The following is a 26,666-nucleotide window of genomic DNA, read 5'->3' as shown; positions in this document are numbered from 1 at the left end:
TACTATTCAGTGAAGAAATGCTTCACATATTTCTTCAATCCAGTGCTTATTGTATAGTACATCCCTAGGGGTGTTCATGAACATTTTTGTGAAACATTCCTCCTTCCTATAGCTTACTTACCCTACAAAGAACCAGAATTATAAAGAGACAAATATGGAAAATGCTGTGTCCACCTTACAGGATGATGAAAGGAGGGGAAAAAAAAAAGAAAAACGGTAGTTATATGGCTGTTTGAAATACAGGACTAAAAATACTGCAGTTGTAAGCAGAAGAGCATGCATTTAGAGGAGTAAATGGTGAAAGCCCTTACTTCCAGTTCTTGAAGACTGTCAAGGAATAGTAGTAAAGCCCCCTGTGTGTGACTATATAGCAGGGATCTTGTTCCCAAAAGAAAATGGCCACTGAAAGTTCGTTTCTGATGATATTTTTATTCTTTGTCTCAGAATTGCAATCTGCAGTTAGAATCTCTGATAGGTTGTACCAATTCCCAAAAAAATTCTGATGTTGTAATTATCTTACTTGTTCATTTCTAAGTACAAAGATAACGTGTTAACATGTTTTTTTTTTTAAATAAGAATATATCATAGTGCTGTAGTTGCTAAACCTATACTTTCAGCATAATTTAAGAAAAAAAAATCTTGGCCTTTTAAGCCAAAACATTTACTTGAAAAACAGACGTGCTAACCTACAATGTATGATTCCAGACAGTCTAAAAGATTTCCCTGGTGAAGATGTATCTTCTCATATTCCTCCTTCTACTATGCAGTTAAAAGTAAATTATATTTTATTGCATGACTCTCAAAAAATCATGGATAAATCTTGACAAAAATCAGGGAAAAATCCAGAAATAATTAGAGACCATCTTTTAAAATATTAGTACTATTTAACATGAAACATTGACAGACTAAACGGATGTGGATTAATATACATTTTCAGAAGTAAATGATATCTATAACTCTAATTACTGTCACTATTTAAATGTAATTCATCACCTTTTCTCCAAATCTCACCAGTTTCAGGAGGGATTAAGACAGAGATAAAATTGGGAGTGAAAATCAAAAACCAGGGATGTCTGTGAAAATCTGGGACAGTTCAAAGGTATGTTTCATTATGTAGCTAAGAGTAAACACTTCACTTCTCATTGCCACCGTCTGCTGTTCTGCACCGATTTATATGACTTACCCATAATGACTAATGCAACACTACATAGTGGAAAATGTCAAATTACTGCTGTAAAGCTCCACCTAAACCAGCAGAAGGCACTAGAAGTGTTTTTAATGGTACACATTTGACTGAACCAAGTAGCAACAGAGAAGGAGGGGTGTTTCAGCAATATCATTTGTAAAGCAGGATCAAAGTTTCCCTGAGTCACTGTGGTTTGGCACTGCTGTGTAAAATGTGTCAGCATTTGCAAGCATCTGTACTTTTCACTAAGCTTTAGACTGAGAACACAGTAGCAAACTTTGACTTTTGATCTGGGTTCACAGTAAACAGCTTTTGTCCAAAGATTTTCTGTAGTTTGTTTCTGTCAGTTTAAACACTTCATTTTAAATGTCCTATGAGTTTGTTTCAGTTTAAAATTTTTAATAAAAAATGATCACACTGCTTCCTGAAACCTGCTTTACAAAATAGAATACCAACCCATATAGTTACCTCCTTGGGGATGCACCTACAGGAGTTTGGTGTGTTTCCTATAGCCTACTTTACTTAACAGAATACATCACCAAACCATAACTATCTACCTTCTTCAGGGTACACTTAGCGGAACATGGTGGTAAATCCAGAGTTACCTGCTTCTTCACTGCATCATGGAACAAGGTCAAGGTGTATAACTTCCTGCACATATACACACAACCTAGAGTGGTATATGTAATCATGTCCAAGCATTCTTTCTCTGTAGGAATAAGCAGGTAATATTATGAAATGACTGCTTTGTTTAATGTATTCAGCCTAAGTTGCAGGTATAAAATATGCACATGCTCTGTCCTTTACTCAACAGTGAGAGGTGTTTCTTGCTGCCTGTAACTGGACTAAACAGAAAAGCATGCCCCAAATGGGTGCGTGTATACATATGCCATACACCTACAGACACGCACCAGTCTCTGCATGCATAGACCGCCACCCACTTTAGTCACATCCCAAAAGTGAATAAGAAGAATAAATACTAAGTAGTCTATACTACATCACTGTAAAACAACCACTTCTAAATGAACATTAAAGATGCATATTGTAGGAAGAAAACCCAAAGTGTACTTTTCATGATATAAGCATGCAAGCATTATCTATAAAAAAAAAACTGTTGTAACACAAATATACATGATTATAAAACACTGAATTGAAAAACAACTAAACCAAAGAGAAACAGATTGAAGGAAAACAACTGAAAATCAAACAATCAAATACAATTAGCACTAATCACAATAATGCTGAATAAACAATAACCCTACAAAACATGTTTTGCATGAGGAGAAAGTCCCCTGTGCCCGTATACCCCCTGAATTTATACCAAGTCCACAGTTGCACAGACACTAACACAGAAATCTCTCACAATGAATCATTGCTAGTACACACTTAACAAATTGCACTAACCATGTCCCTACAATCACCAGCAATCAAACTCTCTGCTACAATACTAGAACCCTTATGTACATCCCGCAAGCTAACCACATGCTGTCATGACTACAAGTATTCTCGTAAACAGCCGCTGACATAATAAACCGAACTTGCACTTTGACATAAGTTACATATCCTGTTATCCTGTACCAATTCAACCAAATTGTTAAATTGATCAGTACTCAAGGCACATACAGATATACATGTACAGTACATACCTATATATACATTGCAGACATTTATAAAAACAAACTGTAACACAAGCTGGACTTTTTTCCCCATTTTTGCACATTGGGTCAGGGTGTCACTTGAACAGTGATTTACACTGCCGGATGGCTAACCCTGCCGTGGTAATTCTTCCACACCACACACTCACACCTATTGCCAGTTTAGAGTGTCCAATCCATCTACTGCAAGTCTTTGGAATGTATACAGTTTCATGCATTTGGTCTAAATTTAGAGTTTAATCATTTAGTCTAAGTACGTTTGCTGTAATTTTGGATCTTAAGTATTACATCAATGCACCCCCATGTGCAGAGGGGTGCAGAGGGCTTGCCCCCAGCAAAAACAATTTTTACCCCCCTCCCAATGTTTTCTGCCATGTTTTAAGTTTTAGATGACATGGTCTTAGATGCACTGAATTTAGATTAAGTGTTTTTTTAGATGAATTGTAGATGAAGCAGTATGCACCCATATAAACATATATATATATATATATATATATATATATATATATATATATATATATATATATATATACAGAAACATGTTCCTATGCAATACTTATGCCGTTATGCCCAATGCAATGCTTCCATTTTTTTGTAATGTTTACAATAAAGGATCAATTTCATTTCTTCAGATGAAAATAGATTGAAAACTATTCATCAAAACTGAAAATAATAACTGACAGGGTTTCAGTGGACTAGTCGAAATCCTGAAATACACACAAACACACACACACACACACACACACACAAACATTTTTGTGGGGGGGGGGTAAAAGGAACCCTATTATTTGTCATTAATAGTTTCAAAACACATCACATTTACACAGCATTGGTATACTTCTGAATCCTGTACACTCTTATTCCTTCCACCAGCTGCTGCCCGGCAACAGTAAGTCTTTGTAGCTCAATCTTTAGTTAGCATTAGGCACTTAGGGCTCAGTGGCCTGTCCATATCTAAGGCACTCCCTTAATCAGGACTGGGTGGCATCAGTCTTAAAGTCATCTAGAATTATTAAGCAATGGAAACCACTCTGGACATTCCTCTGTGGTCATCCATCATGGCAACTGCCCATCTGGCAGCCCATGCATGGTTATTCTGGTCATCCATCTATCTACCTATGGAAATCCTGATCATCCTTTCAACTGTCTACAGTCATATCTGGGGCTGCTCCACTAATCTAGATTCAATGAGCAAGCCCAGGCACTGAATGAGTTGATGGGGAATGATAAACAGTTGATGTTAATTCATCAACCACATAGAGGGAGCTGGCTAGGCCCATTGCTCATTCACTACCTGGTAGATGTTTGGAGGTAGCAAAAGCAACACATTTCCACTGACAAACAAGTTATAGTCCTGCAAATCACAGAATAAGCACTGTAGCAGGAGTCACTGTGTGGAAGCATGTACTGATTGATCAAACACTGCAGGCCCTGCCACAGCAGGGCACGTACCAGCTGCCAAGGGTAAGATGGTGGGGTAGGAAGTGCAAAAAGCAAAACTAGCTGCAGGCAACAGTCATGCAGCTCCTGACATCTGCTCCTCTATATGGCTTTGTTAGTCAGGATGAGGGAATGAAACAGTTTTACAGTGGGTGCTGTGATGGCTTTATGGTAAGGCTGGGAAGGACCTGTTAAAACACAAAGAAAAAAATCAATTCATCTGTAGACAAGCATATGGTCTGGGCCATGGCTGCTTACTGGGAGTCACTAGAACTGGTACAGGGGATTTCATACTTTCATCTATGGTGATCAGGATGGTCATCCATCCTTGCATGGTTCATAGGCAAGTACTAGGATAGCTGCACTTGTGAGCCATTTTAAGTATATCCAGTATCCCTTTCAGAGGTGAGAATCAAGTCCTGTACCTGTGAGGCAAGCACCTTAGCCATTATGCAAATGCAAACCTCCAGTCTGTTGAATTGTTAACTGGAACATTTGTTTAGTTATTTATTATTTTATGGAAATCTGTACATTTTGGATTTTAAAATGCTTTAGCTAGTGTTCCATTTACTTTGTTAATTAAGTTACTTCTGAAGCACTGCTGGTTAGTATGCTTTCCAGAAAGCAATAACATTATATATAACTTGCTGGGTAATGCATGGTGTTTTTTAACAGTCAAGTTTCCATTTTTTTATATTTTTGACTACACATTTGGATAAGTTAAAACACTGTGATGGGTTTTTAAACAGAATTTGGGAATCTCACAAATTAATGGCGTCACTGTTGTGAGATGAAAATTCTACCATTTTTAGACATACTTGTGGAGAAAAATTGTATTCAGTCTTCCATCAAAATACATTAGTGCTACAGTAAATCATAAAAAAACTTAGAGAGACAAATTCTATACTCACTTCTAATTGCTATATTCATTTTCTGTCAAATAACTATACTCCTGCTTTCCCCCAAACATACTTATTTAATATTTGTGTTTTATCTTGGAATGATACAGAGATTGCAATCCGGTCCTTGGATAGCTGGTGTTACCATTGTTGGGGCTCCCCAGAAGATCACAACTAGAAGATTACCTCATACAGACTCTGCCACTAGACTACACTAACCCCCCATCTTGGCACTCAAACCATGACATCCATGTCAATACTCCTACCCTCTCCAAATCAGCTCCATCAATATCTCCCCTTCTTCTCCCAGTTCTAGCAATCCTCTTCCCCCATTCACCAGTATACAGATCTCTTAAATTTAGGCAGCTTTCACAGGAGGAAGCATCTTTGCCAAACAAACACACTTGACATATAGATGTAGTGTTGTTAAAGACGTATAGCGTGACCAGGGAAACGAGTCTCATAGAAGTCCACCTCGCTCCACCATTGTTTTCACCCACACCCAGTCCATCTAAACAATCACCTGATCTGCTCTCCCCATTTCTCATCCCAGTATTATCCCCACAAAACACCCTTCCAGTCTCTATTGACCATCCCCTTGCAGCCAGCTACCATTCACACAGCCATGCATATATTAGATAAGCAAAGGTTTTAAGAAGCCAACAAACAGCATTCTGATTGCCATATACATGCACACTTAAAGCAAATTACCGTGCACACCATACTGACATTAGTAAAACAAAAGTTATGTGCTTAACATAATGACAGATTTGTATTATCATGGTCCATCTTCTTCTTAAAAAAAAAAACCTCTAGGGCTTAGACTGGAGGTCTCATCTCAATACATGAAACTTTCCCAGGTTCTAACTCCATCCCCTTACCTATAATGCTCCATGTTCCTGTGAAATTATTTTGATCTGCAATATGCTGGTCATAAGTGAAGCACAAATGAGAAACTGATCACACCTACATGCATAAACAACTACAACAGTGCCTAAGGCCAGGGCATGTTCAAGATGGACCACAATCATGCAAATCTATCATTATAGTAAACACATAACTTATATACAACATGATCTAGTCACTCTTCTATAGGTTCACAGGTACTGACTAGGCTATTTTTTCTGTGAGGATCTTAAGAAGTCTAGTCTCACATTCCCATGGTAGGGTTTAGCCCTTGTGTTTTGCGTATGAATAACTCATACAGAACAAGGGTATGTTGGGACATTTACATGTTGATGCTTTCATTTGTCCATACCTTTAGGAAATGCTCCAAAGTCTGTCCTCCTGATGACATAACAAAAGCATACCTGCTATGACTATGGTCCCAGAGCATGACAGAGTCCTTGAGATCACATCCACCTCATAATGTATTGCAAAAGTGACCAGAGAAGTCCATGTTGCAGCAGCATATACATCATATAAATATGTGTTTTTGAAAAATACATGAGGTGTAAGCCATTGCAGGAGCTGAATGTGTTGTAAGGGTAGCAGGCAAATCCTTACTACATTCTGCATACCAACATTTTATGCATTCAGAAAGCAATATGTACTAAGTGAATTTTAAACACTAACACCCAACTTGTTAGAATTATAAGGAAAAATAATTATGAATCTTGAAGAAAAAAAAATAATCTTTCCTACTCCATTTTGTCTTGTCTAAATAGAATCTCGACTAATCATGCACATCCACAAAATACAAAAATACTCAATTCTACTGGAGTAATTTGGGGAAAATACCGGCAAATTTATTGACTGGTTCAAGTCTGACTCAATGGCTACTCTAGGTATAAAGGCAGATTTGTCCATGAGGTGACTCAGTTCTTATGGAAGACCAAGTAAGAAGGGTTAGCTAATGAAGTTTGTTTTCCAAAATTCTTTTTGTGGAAGCAATCACCACAAGGAAAAGAACTTGGCTTTAGAAGTTGGTTTGAAAGGAGGCAGCATTAACTTCCTCAACATAAAATACAAGCCTCAAGAAGAAACTAAATGGGGGTCCGATTTGGAATGTCCCCTTGAGGAACACTTTAGAAAATTTTAATGAAGTGAGGGGATGTGTTGCAGAACTCCTGATGGAAACAACTAACAGGTGGGGCCTTGACAGAAGAGCTGCTAAGGCTTGCATCAAATATTTCAGAGAGGTTATTCAGAACTGGAGGTACAGGCAATGACAAGAGAGCTAATCAGTAAGAGGTAGCCCAAATAGAAAAATGTGGCCATTTGCTTTTATATTTCTCCTGTATTATGCTCATAGGTAGAGATAAGGCACTGGATGACCATGGTTGAGTGTGAAAAATCTCTGGAAACCACCAAATATGGAGTAAGCATGCAGTAGATATAGAGAATTAAGTTCCGGCTGAGGCTTGCTGGATGGGTGAGTTAGCAGAATTGTTCTGCAGAATTGCTCTGAAGGGTCTCAGACATAGATACTCCTCTAGAAGATGAGACCAGAGCAGAGGGAACCACACACACAGTCAATCCCACCTGAAACTGGCAATAATATATCAATCAACTCAACTTAACATGTTGACAAATCATTTCATTCTTTTGCTTGCTTTTTGAAATCTAAAGCATGCAGCTATTACAGATGGCTCTGAATTCAAGTGGTTCTGCAATATACATGCAATCATTTGAAAGAACTTAGACTGAGCTTTTCTGCCACCATGAAATTGTGCAACAACTAGGGAACAGAAAATACACCCCTGGGATTTACCTGTGTCCCTACTGGACAGTGGCATCAGGTACTGACTTGTTGGAACATGAGCTAATTCTTGGCTAGGCTTGTAAGGGCCTCACGGCCAATAGCCTAGTAACCCTAATAAGACCAAGCAAATGATTTTCACTAACAAGCCTTCCAAACCCCACGTTCCACCACTCTTTATTCACTCCACCAATGGAACCAAAATTGAGCCTACAAACCATACCAAACTCCTAGGTGTAACTATAGATGACAGGCTGAAATTTGATATACACGTTTTCCTGGCAATCAAAAAAGTCCATGCCAAACTCGAATCTCTCTACCGGGCAAGACCTTTCCTAACAAACCATGCCAGGCTAGCCACTGCTAGATCTCACCTTCAATCTACCCCGGTCCACTGCTCACACATATTTAAAACCTGCGCAAGGCCAACCTTAACAGTCTAGAATCCTGCTATAATAAAATTGCAAAGTTTGCCAGCAATAATCCCTATACATCCCATCACTGTTCTGCTGTCCAACACCTGAAATGGCTTTTGCTCCCCAATCTGTTAACATTAAACCAACTTACCTTCACACACCAAATCATTCACAACCCCAGTCAATGCCCTGCACTTTCCATCCTGGTCCAAACACATCTCAATACCAAGTCCCTTAGATCTTCTGATAGGCTACTGCTAAAAATACCCCAGTCTCACAACTACCATGGTGATTCCCTCTATTCTAATAAAATAGCCATGACTTGGAATGTTCACCCTCAACACATTCAAAACACTCCCGACTATTCGTCCTTTAAAACAAAAGCAAAAGAATACCTAAAATCCACCTGGCTCTGCCCCTGTAGTTCTCCTGGATAATTTATCCTTTTTTGATAAAAAAGTGCTTTTCAAGCCAGCTCCATTGGCATAGAGGGATAAAGCCTTGACCACAGCCCAGATGTTCTGGTTTCGATTAGCAATTTGTGTGTCTGTTGGAACTGGTACAAGGAGGCCAGGAAGGGAGATGGAGCTGATTGGGGTAGTCCAAAGCCACAATCTTTCAAAGGAGGGGTAGCATTGCAAGAGACAGCCCACACGCAGTGGTTCAACCACCAACTTACTTTGGCGGGACTCCAAATCGTAAGTGCAAGGGAGAATGTACTTGTATTGGGGAAATTATTATGATTCTGTAGTGATGCTGGTCACTTGTCCCTCTCTCCAGTGAGTTAGGGTTAGCTAATGTACCGTCATTGCTTTGATGCTGATGACGGCACACACCACTCCCATAGTTGCCTGTATGACATCCATTCCAGAAGGTTCTTGGTTCCCCCTGCATTGCTGGGGATACCTAATGTTGGAAATGAATGAGCACAGCTGAACTGGGGATGGGGGAGAACTAATGGTGAGCAAGCACAGGGGACAAAAGTCCCAAGAAAAAAAGTGCTTCTCTGATGCATTACATCTAGCAATCCCACTGTTTCACATAGCTAGGGCTTCTCTACTTAAAAGTATCCATAGACTTGCAAAAATAATTTTTTGTGGCTTAATTAGTTGGTGGAACTCCATTTCTCCAGTAGCATTACTAATTTGTCTTTCACTATACTAAACATCGTTTCTGGTGATTCCCTACCACCACTGAGCTTACATAACACTCATATTTTCCAGCAGGATGTTTCTTCACTGTTAATAAACCACTATATTTATTTTTTCCTCTACTTCCCTGCAGAAATGTGAATCTAGAGATGCTAAATTGCACCTACACACAGAGCTTGTACTTATCAACAATAAACTGTGTTCCATATAAGCTGCGTCTGCAAAGCATACCAATAAATATAAAACATTCCAGACCAGTTTGAAATTTCATGAGGTTTACTGCAACCTGCATTATTTTGAAAGGTGCATCTTAGCTGGGTGCAACTGCAAGATCACATATGTGCACTCACATTACTGCCTACATACAGAACTTGTTTTTCTTCTGATTACTTCCAGACCTTCCTAGAAGTTATGTAGCAGGACACAGCATACTTACTGCTACTTCATAGCTGCATTGCATAGTGATTTACAGACTTCATTAAACCATATATATTGAATACCAACATGTATGTATATTTCTGGTTGAAGCAGAAATGTAGCCCTGTATGCGTCAAGGAGAGAGCTGAATTTCATGTCAGTGCAGACTTTTTTCTTAAAGTCAGACAGCTACAAGCATTATACTACTCCAGGTGATAGGAAAGAGAAGTTATAATGTTAACGGATGTCAGCTTTGTTCTCAGTACTGAGACCCCCACACCCCACACACACACAAGTAGCCACAGACATACACATGCTGTACCAGCCAGACTGGAGTAGAAAAGATTTAAATATGCCATACATAAATTCCTTAATACAGAGCTGCAGCAGGTCCTTCAGTAGCAAGCTCATGAATTTCCCATTGCTATATTCTGGAAACATCTCTCATTAACTATGCATTTATATTTTCTTTTAATGCAAAGGTGCAGACTTTGCTGCAGGTTTCAAGACAGTCTACCCATCAGCACCACTTCACAAAAGAACATTGATTAATGCCACTCACTAGATACAATGAGTACAAAGCTGAGAACCCATAGGGCAGACTTATTTTATTTAATTTTTGGTTACTTGTTTTGGGTAAGTTGATGAACTAGAATTCTAGGCGTTTCACTAACAACCTAAATAAAAATTAAACTGAAAGAGAAGTACATCATAAAAGTACTGAAAAAAAGTACATCTATAAGAATTACTTACTTGTACGTGGTGATTCAATAACGGTAGGTCTGGACTGTGCAAGGAACTCATCTGTATCTTTCGCAGCTTCTCCCTCATTCCCTTCAGCATCACACTTTGAAGACAGTAGAGGGTTCTAACAAAGAGAAGACACCAAAGAATATAGACAGTGAGTGCTGTGCAATTTGCTTCAACTCTGAACAGCTTCTGCTCTGCAACCTAATTAAACCACATTACCGGCATATGTGCATCACTACTACTGAAAAAAACATGGACTTCTCTCATGCAAACCTCTCCACTATCGAGAATTTTGCAGAATGTCCAGATATTTGGCCTCACATTTTTGATCTGTTCCTCATAAAATGTGTGTTTTTCGGCAATTCATTGAAAATTTAAATCACTTTATAGTGACAGACACTTGAGTTTCATAGTTCATACGTTTCAGAAAATATATGCTAAAGCAAAGCCCTTTATTCTGGCAACTCTCTAAGTTTATAACAGCAATATTTAAAATCTGTCCCTGATTTTGGGCCTTTGTTTTCAGAAACAAAACTTTTTGCTTTGTCCAGCATACTTGCACGGAGGCTGAAAGGTGTGATCATGACAATCTCCTGTTGCAATCTCACTTACAAACTCATGACACGATTTTGCACTTAGTACCCATACATTATTACTTAGGAATGCCTTCCTCGCAGTTGATATGCTTAACTGTACTGGGAACATCTAAATACTGTACTACAATAGCTACTTTGATGTCAAGGTTGTACGTTTATTGTTTTGTGTTACATATTCACTCTGTAGTATTCTAAGTAACTTGCATAACTTTAATAATTAACAATTTCACTGAATTCTGCATATGAGCTTTTGGCTTGTGTTAATCCCTGAAGAAAGTGCAATAACCTGCTAGGATAAATATCTAGGCAACAAAATGCAATAAATCATCTGATGCTCTGCAATTATAACATTATGCTTTCTCAGTATCAAATTACAGTGGCAGGCCCAGTTCCAATGTTCAGTACTGGTGTGTTCACTAGTGAAGATAAAACATGATGCTGTAATCCTTTTGCATTGTAGAAATATATCTGTACTGAAAACAGACAATTCAAATGCAAAATACATTTTAGCCTGATGTGCAGAAGGACAGTATCAATGGATATAACCTGTGACCTATTGATCAGAGACCCATGAACCAGAGAGTGAACTAGCAAGGAAGGAATAAACAGCAAAATACTGGCTTCTTAACTTGGAGTGAACACATGAAGTGTGTGTACTTTCCCCAAGAACCACCTCAACATTTGTAACTCAAGTACAAGGGAAAAGGTGGGAAGGGTATCGCAACTCTTCAGTGTGATTACCTCAAGGAATAACCTTATAGTATTTGCTTCAAAGGAGAGCTAATGCACACTGTGTGTAATGTGTGGGTTCCTTGAGGTCCAGAGGTCACGGGGGGGGGGGTTGTGGAGACAAAAAATAAAAAAAAAGCAACAGTTCCAAGCCAGTTTGCAAAAAGAAAGGAAGGACAATTACCTGTAAAAGTGCAAGGGTAGGAAATGAGTGAACAGTTAATGGGCAGTTGATCTTATCTTGGGGAAGTGGTGGTACTATTTACTGCCACATGAATGGGTAATGGGTGAACCTTTTTATTCTGAACCAATATGTGTCTGTGTGAGGGAGGGTACAGACAAAATATTAATTTAAGATGTGGCAGATCCTTGGTACTGGATCTTTGCATTAATTACATTTTGTATTCACAGTGTAGTCCTGCATCTTGGTGGTGCAGTGGTAGCGTTGCCGCCTCATAGTAAGACGCTGTCCGGTTCGATTCTCAGCTTTCTTCTGCGTGGAGACATGCGTGAATGGGCGTACCTTCGTTGAAGGTTGTGCATTAGGGCTGGCAACTTGGCATGTAAAAATCCATTGCCAATCATTAGCGGACCGGAGTTCCGCTGTGGCGACCCCTAACCGGGAAAAGCCGAAAAGCACAACAAAAAATGTGTGGTCCTGCATCTTAGTTCATGGGCTTAGAGAAACGAAAAACAAAAAGGACCTTTTTTCATAGCGTTTCCTAGCCTGCTCCCAAGGCATTATTCTTTTACATTTAGGATTATAGGTTTTTACCTCAAGTTATTGAAATCAACCAGTTACTGTGTCAGCAAGATTCCTTTATGAAATATATAAAACAGTGGTTATTTAAGGATAAGTCAAAAAGAAATAACATTCGTTTCAGCAACCCACTTTCAACTCTGCCAGACAGCTGGTGATGGCAGAATCTAATAACTGACAAGAGAAAAGGAATAAATAATAATTAAAGAAGGCACAAATCATAATGTCTCTACCTAGGCAAACTGGAATAACCAAATCAAAAAAGTTGTACAATAATGAAATATTAGGCATATTCATCTATATTAGAGTTATTTTATTTAGTTATTAAAGGCTTAGAATTGTGAGGGTGATTTGGATATGAATACAGAATTGTAAGTCAGGATACTGAATAACAGTAAAATAAAATGTTTTCTGAAATATTTTTTTACATGGCACAAACTAAACAGGTTGATTTGGTTCCTTCTGAGACTTAACAGTAAGCTTGGTCTTACTGGTGCTAGAGCTATTGTTACCAATGAGTCATTTGGATTATATGCTGTATTTATTTATTTCCAGTTTGATAACCAGGGAGGTCCACTGGGCTCATAGGGCCTGTTTTTAGTGGAGGCCCGGGGAGAAAAGCTCCACATTAAAAACAATTGCACAAATTAAACAATTAAGACAAGCAATTGCACAAATTAAACAATTAAAACAAGCAAGCAAGGAATTATACTTTTGTACAAATTGCATAGAATACTGCAAAAAAAAAAAAAAAACACATACATATGAAATACATAAAATGTTGTATCTTTCGGCTTTTCCCGGTTAGGGGTCGCCACAGCGGAACTCCGGTCCGCTAATGATTGGCAGCAGATTTTTACGTACCGAGTTGTCAGCCCTAACGTACAACCTTCAACGAAGGTACGCCCATTCATGCATGTCTCCACACAGAAGACGCTTTAGCTGAGAATCGAACGGGACAAACGTCTTGCTGTAGGGCGACAATGCTACTGCAGCACCACCACTGCAGATATATGAAATACATAAAATAATAGTTAAATGAGAAGTAGTGGAATGAGGAGGAGAAAAAGAATAAAAAAAGACAGGTAAAGGAAAAGAAGAAGAACTAGAGGAAGATTCAATTTACGCTCAAGGTCAAAGAGCCATTTGCATGTAAAGCCATTTGCAGAGAGTAGGGATGGAACATATATACAGCATTTACAAAGAGTGTATACAGGGGAGAAAACTCGTTATATGATAGAAGCTGAGAGTGGGGAGCTGTGGAACAGCAGGATGTAGAGGTGCTTGAAGGAGATCATGTCTAGTTGACATTAGTGGAATTTAGGTAGGAAGAATACAATTACATTTCCAGTTTTGGGAGAGGTGTGAATGGAGTAGGGATTTGAAGTGTTCAGAGTTTGTAGTATTTCTTAGCAGGGGAGGGAGAAAGTTCCATTTTTTTGCTATAGAATAAGATAGGTGAGACCGGCCAGGGGGTCGTTTAGGTTTGTGTACTGAAAGTAGATTTTGATGGGCTGATCTTAGTGGTCTGAGCGGTGTGTAGGAAGGCAAGATATTAGAGCAGAGCATGCAGTGGGTTTAAAGATTAGTTTGTGGGCTGTAGTAAGTTGAATATAGCCGAGATGATTAGGAAGTTCTAGCCACTGCAGACGGCAGAGAGGGGTGCAGTGGTGGGTAGAGTGAGTGGATTTAGTAGCAAATTTGGCGATTTTGTTGTAGCAGATTTCAAGTTTAGAGGAGATGGAAGCTGAGAGGTTGGTTAGAAGTGGAGCACCATACAATAGAGATGGGAGTAAATAGGTGGTGGTGAGGGTTTGTCTTGTAGCTGTGGAGAGAAAGTGAGCATTTTTATATAGCATACCAAGCTTCTGATGGGTTTTTTAATATTTAGTTGGACATGTGTATTGAATTTCAGGTGTTCATCAATGGTAACCCCAAGAAGTTTGGCAAAAGAAACAACTTCTATAGGGGAGTGGGTATGGCTGGTGATCTTGAAAGATTGCTTGTCAAGAGGGAGGGCTTTTGTGGGGGAGAAACGAATTATTTTGGATTTATTGGCATTAAGGGAGAGATGGTTTTGAAGCATCCAGTTCTCTGTAGTTGAGAAGGCCAGTTGGGTTTTGGTCTGGAGCTTGTGAATGCTAAGGGCAGAGCAGACTAAAGTGAAGTCATCTGCATATTGCACTATTTGAGTGTTTTGAATTGCAGAGTGAAAATCATTGATGAATACATTAAAGAGCACTGGTTCTAGTATAGAACCCTGGGGCACTCCGGTAGGGGTAGGTAGGAAGGTTGAGGTACCAGTTTGCCATTTCACAGCTTGGGATCTGTCAGAGAGATAACTTTTGAACCATGAAAGTGAATCTAGGGAGAGACTGAGGTTAGAAAGGTGATTGAGAAGGTGTGTATGGGATATAGTGTTGAATGCCTTGGATAGGTCAAGAAGGACAGTGGAGACAATTTCTCCAGAGTCACAGGCGTGGTTAACAATGTCTAAGAAGGAGAGGAGAGGAGAGCAGTTATAGTACTGTGGCCAGGATGGAAGCCATGTTGAGTAGGGGTGAGGAGCTGGGGCATGAGTTGCAGGTGGCTACATTTTTCAAGAACTTTTGAAATTGGGGAAAGAATGGCTATTGGGCAAAAGTTAGCTATGCTATTATTTTTGCCTCCTTTATGAACGGGCAAGATGTAGGCGGGTCGCCATAGTTTGGGAACGTAAGATTCCTGGATGGATCTATTGATGAGAATGCTAATGGGGATGGTGATACCATCTGCAGCAAGCTTGAGAAAGAGTGAGGGAATATTGTCAGGGGTATTGGAGCATGGCTTAAGTTTGGAAAGAAGCTTTTTGATATAGGAGGTTGAGACAGGTTTTAGATAAAAAGTGGGAGGAGGATTAAGAGTGCAGGATTGGGGAGAGGAGGAGGAGGAAGTGGAATTAGGGGTATGGGAGGTGAAGCAGTTGGGGAAGATCTTAGTAAGTTCAGCTATAGAGTTAGTAAAGGAGGAGTTAAAACGGGTTGCTATTTCTGTGTCAGTTTTATTGTTGTCGGGACAGGGATTGGATTTAGTACCAGGGTGCAAAAGAGAGTTGATGGAGTTCCAGAATTGTTTTGGATTTTTGGAGTGGGTAGACTGTAGTTTGGTGTACTAAGATTTTTTATCATTTGCGATAAGCTTTTTGGTTAGATTACAGAGTTGTTTATATTGAAGGAGGGTAGCTGGGAGTTTATTTTTGTTGTAGAGTTTCCATGTTTTGTCTCTTTGTAGCATAAGTGATTTAGTGTCCTTTGATAGCCAAGGGGCAGAGTTGTATTTTATTCATTTTGTTCGAGGTGGGGCTTGGGAGTTTAGGATTCCTAGGAAGGTAGTATTGAAAACGTCTGTGGCTTCCTCTAGTGGAAGTGTTTTTAGGATATCCCAATTTGTTAGTTTAAGGGTTTCAGAAAACATAGAAGGGTTAAAGTTAGTGAGGTTGCAAGTGTGGGCATATTGGTGTTGGTGAGGGGTGTATTGGGCAGCTCGGTGAATGAAGGCTGTGATATGGTCTCTCATTGTGTGTGGTAGTATACCAGAGTCTGAGATCTTATTAGGGTGGGAGACTAAGATCCAGTCCAGAATGGACCCTGGGGGGGGGGGGGGTTATTTCTGTTAGGTCTGGTAATGTCGTTTATTAGTTGGGTAAAATTACACAGATTGATAGATAGAGTGGGATTACTGTTGTTAATTATTCCAGTCAATGTTGACATCACCTAGAATATAAGTCTCTAGTTTAATGTTAGTTGAGGCCCATAAGAGAATGTTTTCTAGGGTGGAAGTGTTGTCACCAGGGGGGATATAGATGGCCATAATACAGATACTTTTAAAGTTATTCATTTTGAGGATTCCTATGACTAGTTCCGGCACTGTTGAACTGAGGAATGGGATTTTGGTACGGACAGAGGTTCAGTAGGCTGTTATAGATTAAGGCTACTCCACCTCCTTTTTTGTTTTGGCTGTCAGATCTAAGAGCTTGAAAGCCAGGGGGTACAATTTCAGCATTAGTAATGTGGGGTTTTAGCCATGTTTCTGAGACTGCTACTATACCAGGTAGAATATGATTTAGCCAAGCATGGAAGTTTGTTATTTTGTTTTTTACACTTTGGGTGTTAACGGTAATGAGGTTGAGGTATTTGTGGCTGATTCTATTTGAAGAGGTAGGGGGAAGAGACATTATTACTAGTTGTGGGTCCAGGGTTGGGGTGTATGTCTCCTGCTAGAGCAAGCCAAGTAGAGGGAAAATAGAGGAGAACCTTTGGTTTGTGACATGAAGTTAGAGGGAGAAACAGTTTGGATTTGGTTGTAAGAGGCTTTAGAGAAATGGTTAGGAGTTTTAATCTAAAATAGTGAAGAGGGTTATGTTGATGTAGGGAGGGGGAAATGTAGTAAAAGTGGAGGGTCATTGGGTGGGGTTGGGAGAGAGTGGAGGAGGAGGGTAGGGGGAAGGAGGGTGGTAGTATAGAAGAGGAACAGGAGGTTGCATTATAGACAGTTATTAGGAGGAGAATACATATAGATGAGGTGAGGGAAGTTTGTTGAAGTGGAATAGCCATGGTTAATTACAGTCAAATAAGTTTTAGAGGAGGAAACAGGGTAATAAGAGAGTGTTTATAGAGAAAGGAAGAGGAGTATAGCTGAGAGTACAGGCTGGTAAGAGATAGAGAAGGGGTGGGACTACCAATTGAATGGATGCTGTGAGGGGAGGGGTAGAGATTGTGATTGGCTTTGGGGATGGGGAGGAGATTCAAGGTGAGAATAAAGGTAAGTGCACTGGGGTGGGTGGGAATTGGGGGTAGGGTAGGGGAATGGAGTGAGCCCATAGGGCTGTAGTATTGCCTTTATGAATTATAGTTATGTCTGTGTCTAGTATGGAATTTTCCAGAATACTCACTAAACATTATATCTCACCTGATCCTAAAGCTTGTTTAATGGAGATACTAGGGATGATCTGGTCTAGCATGTAGCACAGAGGATTAAGGCCATGAAGTGTTAACTGGCTGTCAGGGTTTGATCCCCTCAGTCTTTACTTGCTTACTGTGTAATTCACAGCAAGTCATTTAACCAGACAGTGATCTGGGTAGCTGGGAAACTGGGCAAGAACCTAAGAATCTATGAATTTGTTAACTCAAAATATTATGGAGGAATATTTCTCATACAATTAAATTAATGTACAAATATCATCTTAATGTGAGCATATTTGGTTTGTTAATGGAAGAACTTAAATTCATGGCCATGGCTCAGTCCATGGTATTCACAGCAAAGTAGATGGTTAATGAGTGCAATAAAATCTATCACCTTTTTATTAACTTGAATTAATGTCTTACTTCACCGCATTTGTAAGGAAAAGAACATGAAGTAATGGTTGAACAGTCCATCAGTGAATGTCATTAATAAAAATCCAAACATTGAAATTACTAAATACAAAATAAAAACCAACTTTTTATATGGAAGGTTTCAACCCCACATTCCCCAGAAATTGAATATACTAACTCCAGTTGCACAAACTCAAAGAAAGGGTACAAACCTTTTGAATTATGTAATGGTCAATATAATGAACTTCAACTGCTACATAATTTGATAAACTGTACCATCAATAAAAAACACCAGCAGTTTAGCACATGATACAATGTGTGTAGCTGTGACTCATAGAGCACACACACACACACACACACACACACACACACACACACACACACACACACACACACACACACACACACACACACATCTATGAATGTATGAACATGTCTTCTCTGCTTTTAAATTCGTGCACTTCTTTCTTCATGTTCTTTTCCTTGAATCCAGCAGTCTCTTTCTAGCTCACTTAGCTTAGTGATTTATGTGATACTGAATAATTTTACTTAGAGTGTATACATCTCCTATACATTGAACTGACAGTTGTTTACCTGGGGTTTTGTTTAGTTCAGATCAATGGTATTTCTTCAGTATGACTGTATACATCAATGAAAGATAACTGGACTATCTGTAACACTGCCACTGTATACTGTAGCCAGAGTTTCATAGGTTGGTACTAGGCTATCGGCCCTAGGGCCTATAGAAGCCTAACCATAACAATTCCCTGGCTATTTCTTCCCACAGTATTTACTTCCCTGGACCCCTGTCTAGCAGGGTGACTGATGTGATCCCCGGGGTGAATTTCCTAAATCCCATCCAATCATTAAGGTTTCTTTTGAAGAGGGCCAAAGAGGTGCTCTGCTTGACATGTATGGGCAACCTATTCCAGAGTTTGGGGAGTCTCTGGGTCAGGAACCTATCGCTTTGTTTTTGCCTTGTACCCTGGATATGGCTGAAAAAGAGTCAGTAGGTTTAGTCTACCTATCAGGTTATCAAATGAATAAAATAAGTAAATAAAGTCACTTTGGTGATACATGACTCATCAAACTGTTTCACATGTTCATTTACACACAGTGAAGCACAGTATGCAACTATTTCATGCACTGAGAATAGTTTCATTGGTTTGAAGACCTTCAGATGAGCATAGCTACTCAATGAGTAACATGTAATATGAGCAATGGAAGACTACAACTCTACGTTTGCCTGCCAAACTACAAACTTTTCCATATGCCTGAAAACAGTGTGCTGGTTAATTGCATCAATGAGTCGATTCAATCAGACCACATGACTGACAATAGACTCTAAGACTTGAGTTGAAAGAAGGTAAATAGCACTCACCACTACTCTGTCACTCATGTTCTCCCCAAAGACAAAACGAGGACTGCCACCATCTGTTAGGACATTGTCTTGGCTCAAAGGGCTTCTAAAACATAAATAGCATTACTTAATATGAAGCTCTCGAGATTAAAAGACAAACGAGAAAAAAAAAACATATGAAAAGTTAAGAGATCACTGAATTGCCCACATACCTTGCTGGTTCGGATTCTTTGAGTGGCAGGAAAGTACTTAATTTAGTCGGATTTTCTACACTTCTGAAATCCTCTTCAGGCAAAAGGGTACTTACGGAATCAGTCTAAAACAAGACACAGCTGACAGAATTAGCTATTACAATATACAAGATCCTTACACAAACCAGAACAGTTACTTGAACTATGTAATTCCACAAAAGTTTGCAGAGCAAAAGGAATCACTTGATACTTAAAGGGAAGCATCACCCTAAAACTGAAAAAAGATATATGTTCATTGCGGCCTAATCCTTCTGATTTTGAAAGGTTACCTGTAGTAGTCAAGGCAGGTCTGCAATACTACTGCTCAGGATTACTCTTCATCACAGTCCCTGAATTTCTCACTTTTACAGCAGTGACCTGGTTCTGGAAAAGAATATGGCCAATGGAAGGTTAGTCATTGCAAAGGAGAACTACTTCTTATTAGATACTCTCTGCCAGAGGGTAACTGAGGTACAAGCTAGAACACAATACCCCCTGGCAAAGGCTGGAGAACTTTCACCTGCAGCCATTCTGCTTGAGGGCTTGTATGCAAGACTTTTGAAGCAGGTAGACACATACCTCACTACCCTGTCTGTTCATGCTTACCAGGCAGAATATGTGTCAAGACGACTGTGAAACCATGAAAGGTCTATCCCCAGGGATAGAGCCACAAATAAACTGTCTGGCTACTGATGTAGGGCAGGACATGCATAAGCATTTGTGAAAATATGATTGAGTAGGAGTAACTCAGATGTCATTCTCCACTCCCCTCCACCAAGGCAGTTGCGCAAGCATGTACATTATGCTCTGATGACATGCATAACCACTCTCTGGACTATTCACTGGGATCCATAACAGGGTGACATAAAGAGACACTCAGGGCACAGTGGACTGAAGGTTTATATTGCCAGCCTAAGAAAGGAAAAGAGCAAGTCAGAAACACTTGCTCTTCTTGGTTTGAAATACTGATGTAAATATATTGCATTCATTTATGTCGGTCCCTGTTCAAAACAGCAAGTTTCTCAGGACAATACAGCAAGCGGTTTATTTATTTTATGTTCAAAAGTCAATTTTTGTAACTTAAAACTACTACTTAACGTCTAAAATGAATTAGACTCTGGGCAAGAAGCTGCAGGGAGCTGAAACCATTCTAATAATACTTGTGACTTTGGTGTGTTTTGTCCAAGTGTAATTCATTTTGGAAGTAGGGGGTGGGGCCTGTCTTTAATTCTGCCAGATCTTCTGTTGTCTTTGTACAAGCTGGTAAGCAACTACCTCACTGTCTAAAATGAGATGTTTGTATCATTTATGCAAAAAGTCCAATTAAACGTCTATTTATAACAAGTGAAAAGTCTGCATAATTATTCTGAAAATAGATGCATTTATCTGGACTTGCATAAATGCAAGATTTTGCACCATCTCCTTCTAATGACCAGAAATACATTACTTTGTTACTTGCTCACCCATTTCTTTGTTAATTACTCACTAGTGACTTTATTCTGTGCAGTGTTTTTATTTTGTTTTAAAGGATTCCTTAGTGTACAGATGGGCCATTGTACTCATAAACACAGTGCACACCCCCATAAACAGGACTTGCATGGTGTGCCACATATGTAGTCTGACAGTAATCTGAGTCATAACAATTGACTGAAAGGCTTGAGCTTCACCAAAGCAAAAGGAAGCAGTATAAAATAAAGTACCGAAATATATGCAGGGAAAAAGATGCTTTTACTGAGCACAGTCATAAGCATCTAGGGAGATTTAAAAATAAAAGAATAGTGATAAATGGTATGACCATTCAGATGCATCTTCAGGAGAGACAGTTTAAGGGGTGACTATTAGCACTTGTCAATGAAAAAAACCTAAGGACTGCAAAATGGTTATCCCTAGATTAACAGCAGGTAAAATGAAAGTAAGAGAAGCCAGTAGTAGGTAGTGGATGATAAGTATCAATATTACAAAACTCATAAGATACATTTGTAAAGCCTTTTTAAACATGGCAGTTTTCTTACAAGAAGGTGTGCATCACAAAAGGCTTCATTTCTTAACATAGCAATATGGGAATGATATGGAGTGTACAAAACAAATGTTTGGTTTCATGAATAATGCCACTGTTGTAGGTGGTGAACTGCACCACTTATTTTTCTGCAACATTTCAAGCCATGTACATGCCTATTCTCTGAGATTATCACTGGTATTCTAATGAGAAAGAATAGTTGTGTAAAATCTTACCATAACCATAGATGTCCTTCTCTTCCATGTTGCAGTATTCTAGGTGTGGGATTTCCTGCCCTCAGGTGACTTGTACATTGGCTTCTATACAAAAGCTTCAGTTTGGCTGTTGCAGTGTGCATTGGACATCACACGTAGGGCCATAAACCAGGTTCCATAAATGTGACATCTGCATGCACAGTCCTCAGAACTTGAATACCAGCAGGCAGAGAATAAGGCCCAGAAGGAGGAATTCCAGTTGCTTACAGGTGTGTGACTTGGAGTCCTACTGTAATGTAGGTAGTACAGGTAAGGAATAAGACCTGGGGGGACTGGTGGGTGGGAAGGAATACTGCAACATGGAAGAGAAGGACATCTATGGTTATGGTAAGATTTTACACAACTATTCTATGTCCTTCTATTCCTATGTTGCAGTATTCTAGGTGTGGGAGTGTACCACAGCTTAAGCGGATGAGATGGTGGTGGTAGATGAAGAGGGTTCTACAAGACCCTGCCGGATTGCCCTGGCAAATCCTGTCCTAGCTCTGGAAACTTGGTCCAATTTGTAATGCTTGGTGAAGGTGTGGATAGTGGCCAAGGTGGCTGCATCCAAAATGGATGCTGTGTCTAGGCTTTTCATGAAGGCCCTTGAGATGGCCACAGCTCTAGTTGAATGGGCCTTGATTCCCCTTGGGGGTTCCTTTCCATGGTGGAAGTTGCAGAAGCAAATAACTTTCCTGATCCAGCATGCAATGGTTTGCTTGGAGACTGCCTTGCCCAGGGCTCTGGGGTGGAAGGAGACAACAAGCTGGTTAGTTTTTCTGATGGTCTTGGTCTTGTCCAGGTAAAATCTAAGTTGTCTGTGCATGTCCAGGGTGTGGGTCATTAATGGATGAGGGAAAAAAAGGTGGGCAGATGAATGGATTGGTTAAGAGAGAGATCATTGACCACTTTAGACATGAAAGAGAGGTTGGTTTGTAAGGACACCCTGTCTTTGTGGAAGATGGTGTAGGGGGGACAGGCCATTAAAGCCTGCAGTTCTGACACTCTTCTGGCTGAAGTGATAGCCACCAACAGGACCGTCTTCCATGTACACATCTGTAAGGAGGAAGGCCCGGCAGGTTCAAAGGGATGTTGGGTTAATTTCTGTAAGATGTAGTTAAGGTCCCAAGGTGGGGAGATAGGTTTCCTAGGTGGTCTCATGTGCAAGACCCCTTTAAGGAAGAGCTTTACATCAAGCCTGGCCAGCAAGGGGGGGTTCCAGGGGCAGGCAGGCTGATATGGCCGAGAGGTGTACTTTTACAGAAGGATAAGAAAGGCCACTTTTTATCAATTGACACAGGTAGTTTAGAACCAGGGGAACCTCCATGGAGCTAGCGTCCCTTCCCTTTTGCAGACATCATTTTGAAAATCTTTCTCACTTAGCCAGGTAAGATTTTCTGGTAGTAGGTTTCCTTGCCTCCCTTAGGACTGAAAGCACATCCTCTGAGTAGTGCTGTCTGAAAGGGATCAAATGTTTATCACCCACAGAGGCAGAGGCAGAGACAATATCCGTAAGTGTGGGTGTAGGAGAGTTCCTTTGTCTTGTGTCAGTAGGTCCACCTTGTAGGGTAACTTGAAGTGATTGTCCTTGGCTAGTTTGTGAAGTAGGGGGAACCAATGCTGCCTTGACCAGTAGGGAGTCACTAACAAAATTTCTGGTTTGTCCTTCTGAATTTTCAGGAGGACTCTCTGAATCAGTGGGAATGGGGGGAAGGCATAAAGGAACTTCCCCTCCCAAGAGATGCTGAAAGCATCCACTCTCCATGCTAGAGGGGAGTGGGTTTTTGAGCAGACGTTCTGCAGTTGCCTGTTCTGGGAGGAGGCAAACAGGTCTATTTGTGGAGCACCCCACCAGTGGACTATGTCTAAGAAGACCTCCCTGTTCAGCATCAATTTGTGCTGAGGTGAGGAGGTCCTGCTCAAGAGATCGGCTTGGTGGTTGTCCTGTGAGGGGATGTAGACCACCTGCAGGACTAAGTTGAGATGAGAGGCTAAGTCCCATATCAGCAGGGATAGACAGCACAGCTGATAGGCCTTTGTTCCTCCCTGCTTGTTGAGGTACCACATCACCTTAGTGTTGTTGGTGACAATCTGGTGCACCTCTGGAACCAGAAGGGGGGTGAAGGCCTTTAGAGCTAAGAAAAATGCTGTAATTTCCCCTGATATTGATGTGTTTGGCCTGAAGAGAGGGATGCCATTTTTCTTGAATCCTGTAAGATGCCAGAGTTGCTCCCCAACCTGAATCTGAGGCATCTGTATGCATAACTTGGATTGGGGGGCTGTAGTTGAGCCCTGGGTTCACTTGCACTTGCTGGATCCACTAGCTGATTTCTGTTTTCAGACAGGAAAGGAAGGAGATGGCCCAGTCTAGGGAATGTAGGTGTTGGGACCAGATGTTCTTCAGGAACCACTGCAGCTTGCGCATGTGCACTCTTGGAAGTGGTAGCATGGGGATGGTTACTGCCATTAAACTCAGGAGACGAAGAAATTGCCTTGCCGTTACCTTTTGGGATAGTAGAGCTTCCTGGAAGTGGGAAGTTAAAGACAGAACTCTGTCCTGTGGGAGAAAAGCCTTCATTGTGTCTGTTCTGATTCTGCAGCCAGGAAAAATCTTGTCCTGGCTTGGGATCAGAGAGGATTTGGGGAGGTTGATGGTGAATCCTAGTTTCTGCAGAAGGGACATGGTGAAATGTAGATGCTTCAAGACAGCATCCCTGAACTCTGCCAGAATCAGGATGTCGTCCAGATAAGGGTAAATCTGTATCCCCTGAGTTCTGCAAAAGGCAATGGCTGGGGCTAGGCACTTTGTGAAGACCCGGGGGGGCATGAATAAACCAGAGGGCAAGGCAGTAAATTGGAAATGAGAGGAAGGCCCAGAGAAATGCAGGAATTGTCTGTGGGAATTCCTGATGGGTATGTGCAGGTAGGCTTACTTTAGGTCCAGGGTGGCCATGAAGGCCTTGGCTGGAATGAGAGGCAGCAGGGTGGGGATAGAGAGCATTTTGAAAGAGGGTACCTGAAGATGTAGGTTTAGAAAGGACAGATTTAAGATGGGTCTCCAGGGGCCATCTTTTTTGGGGACCAGGAAGAGACAGGAGTAAAACCCCTTTCCTTCCTGTCCTGGAGGGACAGGTTCTATGATGCTTAGCTTTAAAAGGTCTACCAGAACTTGTGGCATAAGATAGGCCTGGTTTTTGGGGAGATGCCTCTTTTGGGTGGCTTCTCTATCCAGGACAGGAAGTACTTTTTTTGGATAATGTTTAAGACCCACTGGTCTGAAGTGATGGATTGCGAAAGGGGGAGACAGTGGGAAAGGTGGGCTGAGAGGGGGAGGTGGGCATGGCAGTCACGCATTACTGGGGCCTCCTCTGTCCTGAAAGGGCTGTCTGGGTTGCTGTGGTGAAGCAGAGGATCTGGAGTTGGTAGGTCTTCTAGCCCCTCTCCTGGACCTCAAAGAGGAGGTGGAGGGTGTGGAGCAGGTCTCACAAAGGTGGCCTTAGCAGGGTAGTTCCTATAATACTTGAGGATGGGTGACACCAGCAGGTGCTTGATGTCCTGGAGTTCTTTGCTTTTTTCTTGTAGATTTTTAAAAAGGTTAGCAAATTGTTTTCCGAAAAGCACACTGTGGTCCAGAGGGGCATCCAGGAGTTTAGCCTTGAAATCCTCAGGGAGGTTCTGGAGTCTTAGCCATGAGTACCTCCTGAGGGCTGAAGCAGATGCAGCAGACCTGGTGAATGCTTCTGCAGCATCGTAGCTGCATCTTTTGGAATGTCTGGCTACCTGTTGGGCCAAGGAAAGTTTGGATGAGATGTTCGTCTTGTGGGACTGTCAGGCAAGGAGGCCAGCATGGAGGAGACTTGAGAGACCAAGTTTAATGCATACTTAGTCATGTGGGTCTTACAATTTATGGCTCTGAAAGCCAAAGTAGAAGAAAAATATACCTTCTTCCCCATCCTATCTATGTACTTACTGTCTTTGTCAGTGGGTAGTAGGGAGGCAGAGGGCAGCAGTCTAGATTACTTATCTGCCGTGGTGGCAATAACAGCTGGGTCTGCCAAGGGTGGCTTAACTAGGAATTTAAGGTCCTCTGGTACTTTATAGAAGTGGTCAGGATGCTTAGGGGCCGGAGGCTGGGAGTCAGGGGCCTTAGAGGTCGCACTGAAGGCATCCAAGTAAGCAGGCAGAACAGGGGGAACTGCTGAAGGGGAGGGTGTTTCCACTTGCACAGATTCCTAATCCGGAGAGTAATATTCCTGGGGGGAGGCAATCTGGGAAACATAAGAAATGGACTCACTCTTCTGATGATGAGAAAGAAGAATCATGTTCTTCTTCCCTGACTTGAGGGGTCATGGATGGGAGGGAAGAAGCAGAGACAGGCCAAGGGCTCAGAAGAGGCTAGGGTGGAGGTGGCTGAGGCTGAAGGTCTAAGGGCCATAAAGGCCTGCATGAGAGAAGAAGTGAAGGCCTGCCAATCCAGTGTGATTTCTGAAGAAGTGGAGGTATGCTTATTTTCTGCTTCTTTTTGGCCGGAGAGGAAGTAGAGAGTAGCCTGGCATCGGGTGTGGAGATTAACACTTCCGAAGTCTGGATCCCTGCCAGAGGTACAACTGAAACTGTCTCCCCCTTAACACCGACGGGCGTCGATGTCTGAATGAACTCCATGGATGTGCCTGTCGCCAGCTGTGAAACGGCTTCCTCGAGGGACGTCGTTGCAGCCGACGGATCCTCTGAGCATGCCTAAACCCCTAGATCAGCAGTTGCCGGTGCATCGG

General features: G+C 41.0%; 1 protein-coding gene across 4 annotated transcripts in view; it reads right to left on the bottom strand.

Moving 5' to 3' along the window:
* The window catches only part of RANBP3L (RAN binding protein 3 like), a 268,930-nt gene that overhangs the window by 92,854 nt on the left and 149,410 nt on the right, over nucleotides 1-26,666 (bottom strand). For all 4 annotated transcript variants that reach the window (XM_044069962.1, XM_044069963.1, XM_044069964.1 and 1 more), the window contains 3 exons: nucleotides 19,624-19,727; nucleotides 19,433-19,517; nucleotides 10,619-10,733 (listed from right to left, as the gene is read on the bottom strand). In XM_044069962.1, the coding sequence (XP_043925897.1) occupies nucleotides 10,619-10,733; nucleotides 19,433-19,517; nucleotides 19,624-19,727 (304 nt within the window). The remainder of the gene's footprint in view (nucleotides 1-10,618; nucleotides 10,734-19,432; nucleotides 19,518-19,623; nucleotides 19,728-26,666) is intronic.

The sequence above is a fragment of the Protopterus annectens genome, chromosome 1.part0 (genome assembly GCF_019279795.1).
Source record: "Protopterus annectens isolate FY-2018-M chromosome 1.part0, PAN1.0, whole genome shotgun sequence".
Lineage (NCBI taxonomy): Eukaryota > Metazoa > Chordata > Ceratodontiformes > Protopteridae > Protopterus > Protopterus annectens.
The sequence above is the reverse complement of the archived record's forward strand: the minus strand, read 5'-3'. Positions and strand labels throughout refer to the sequence as shown.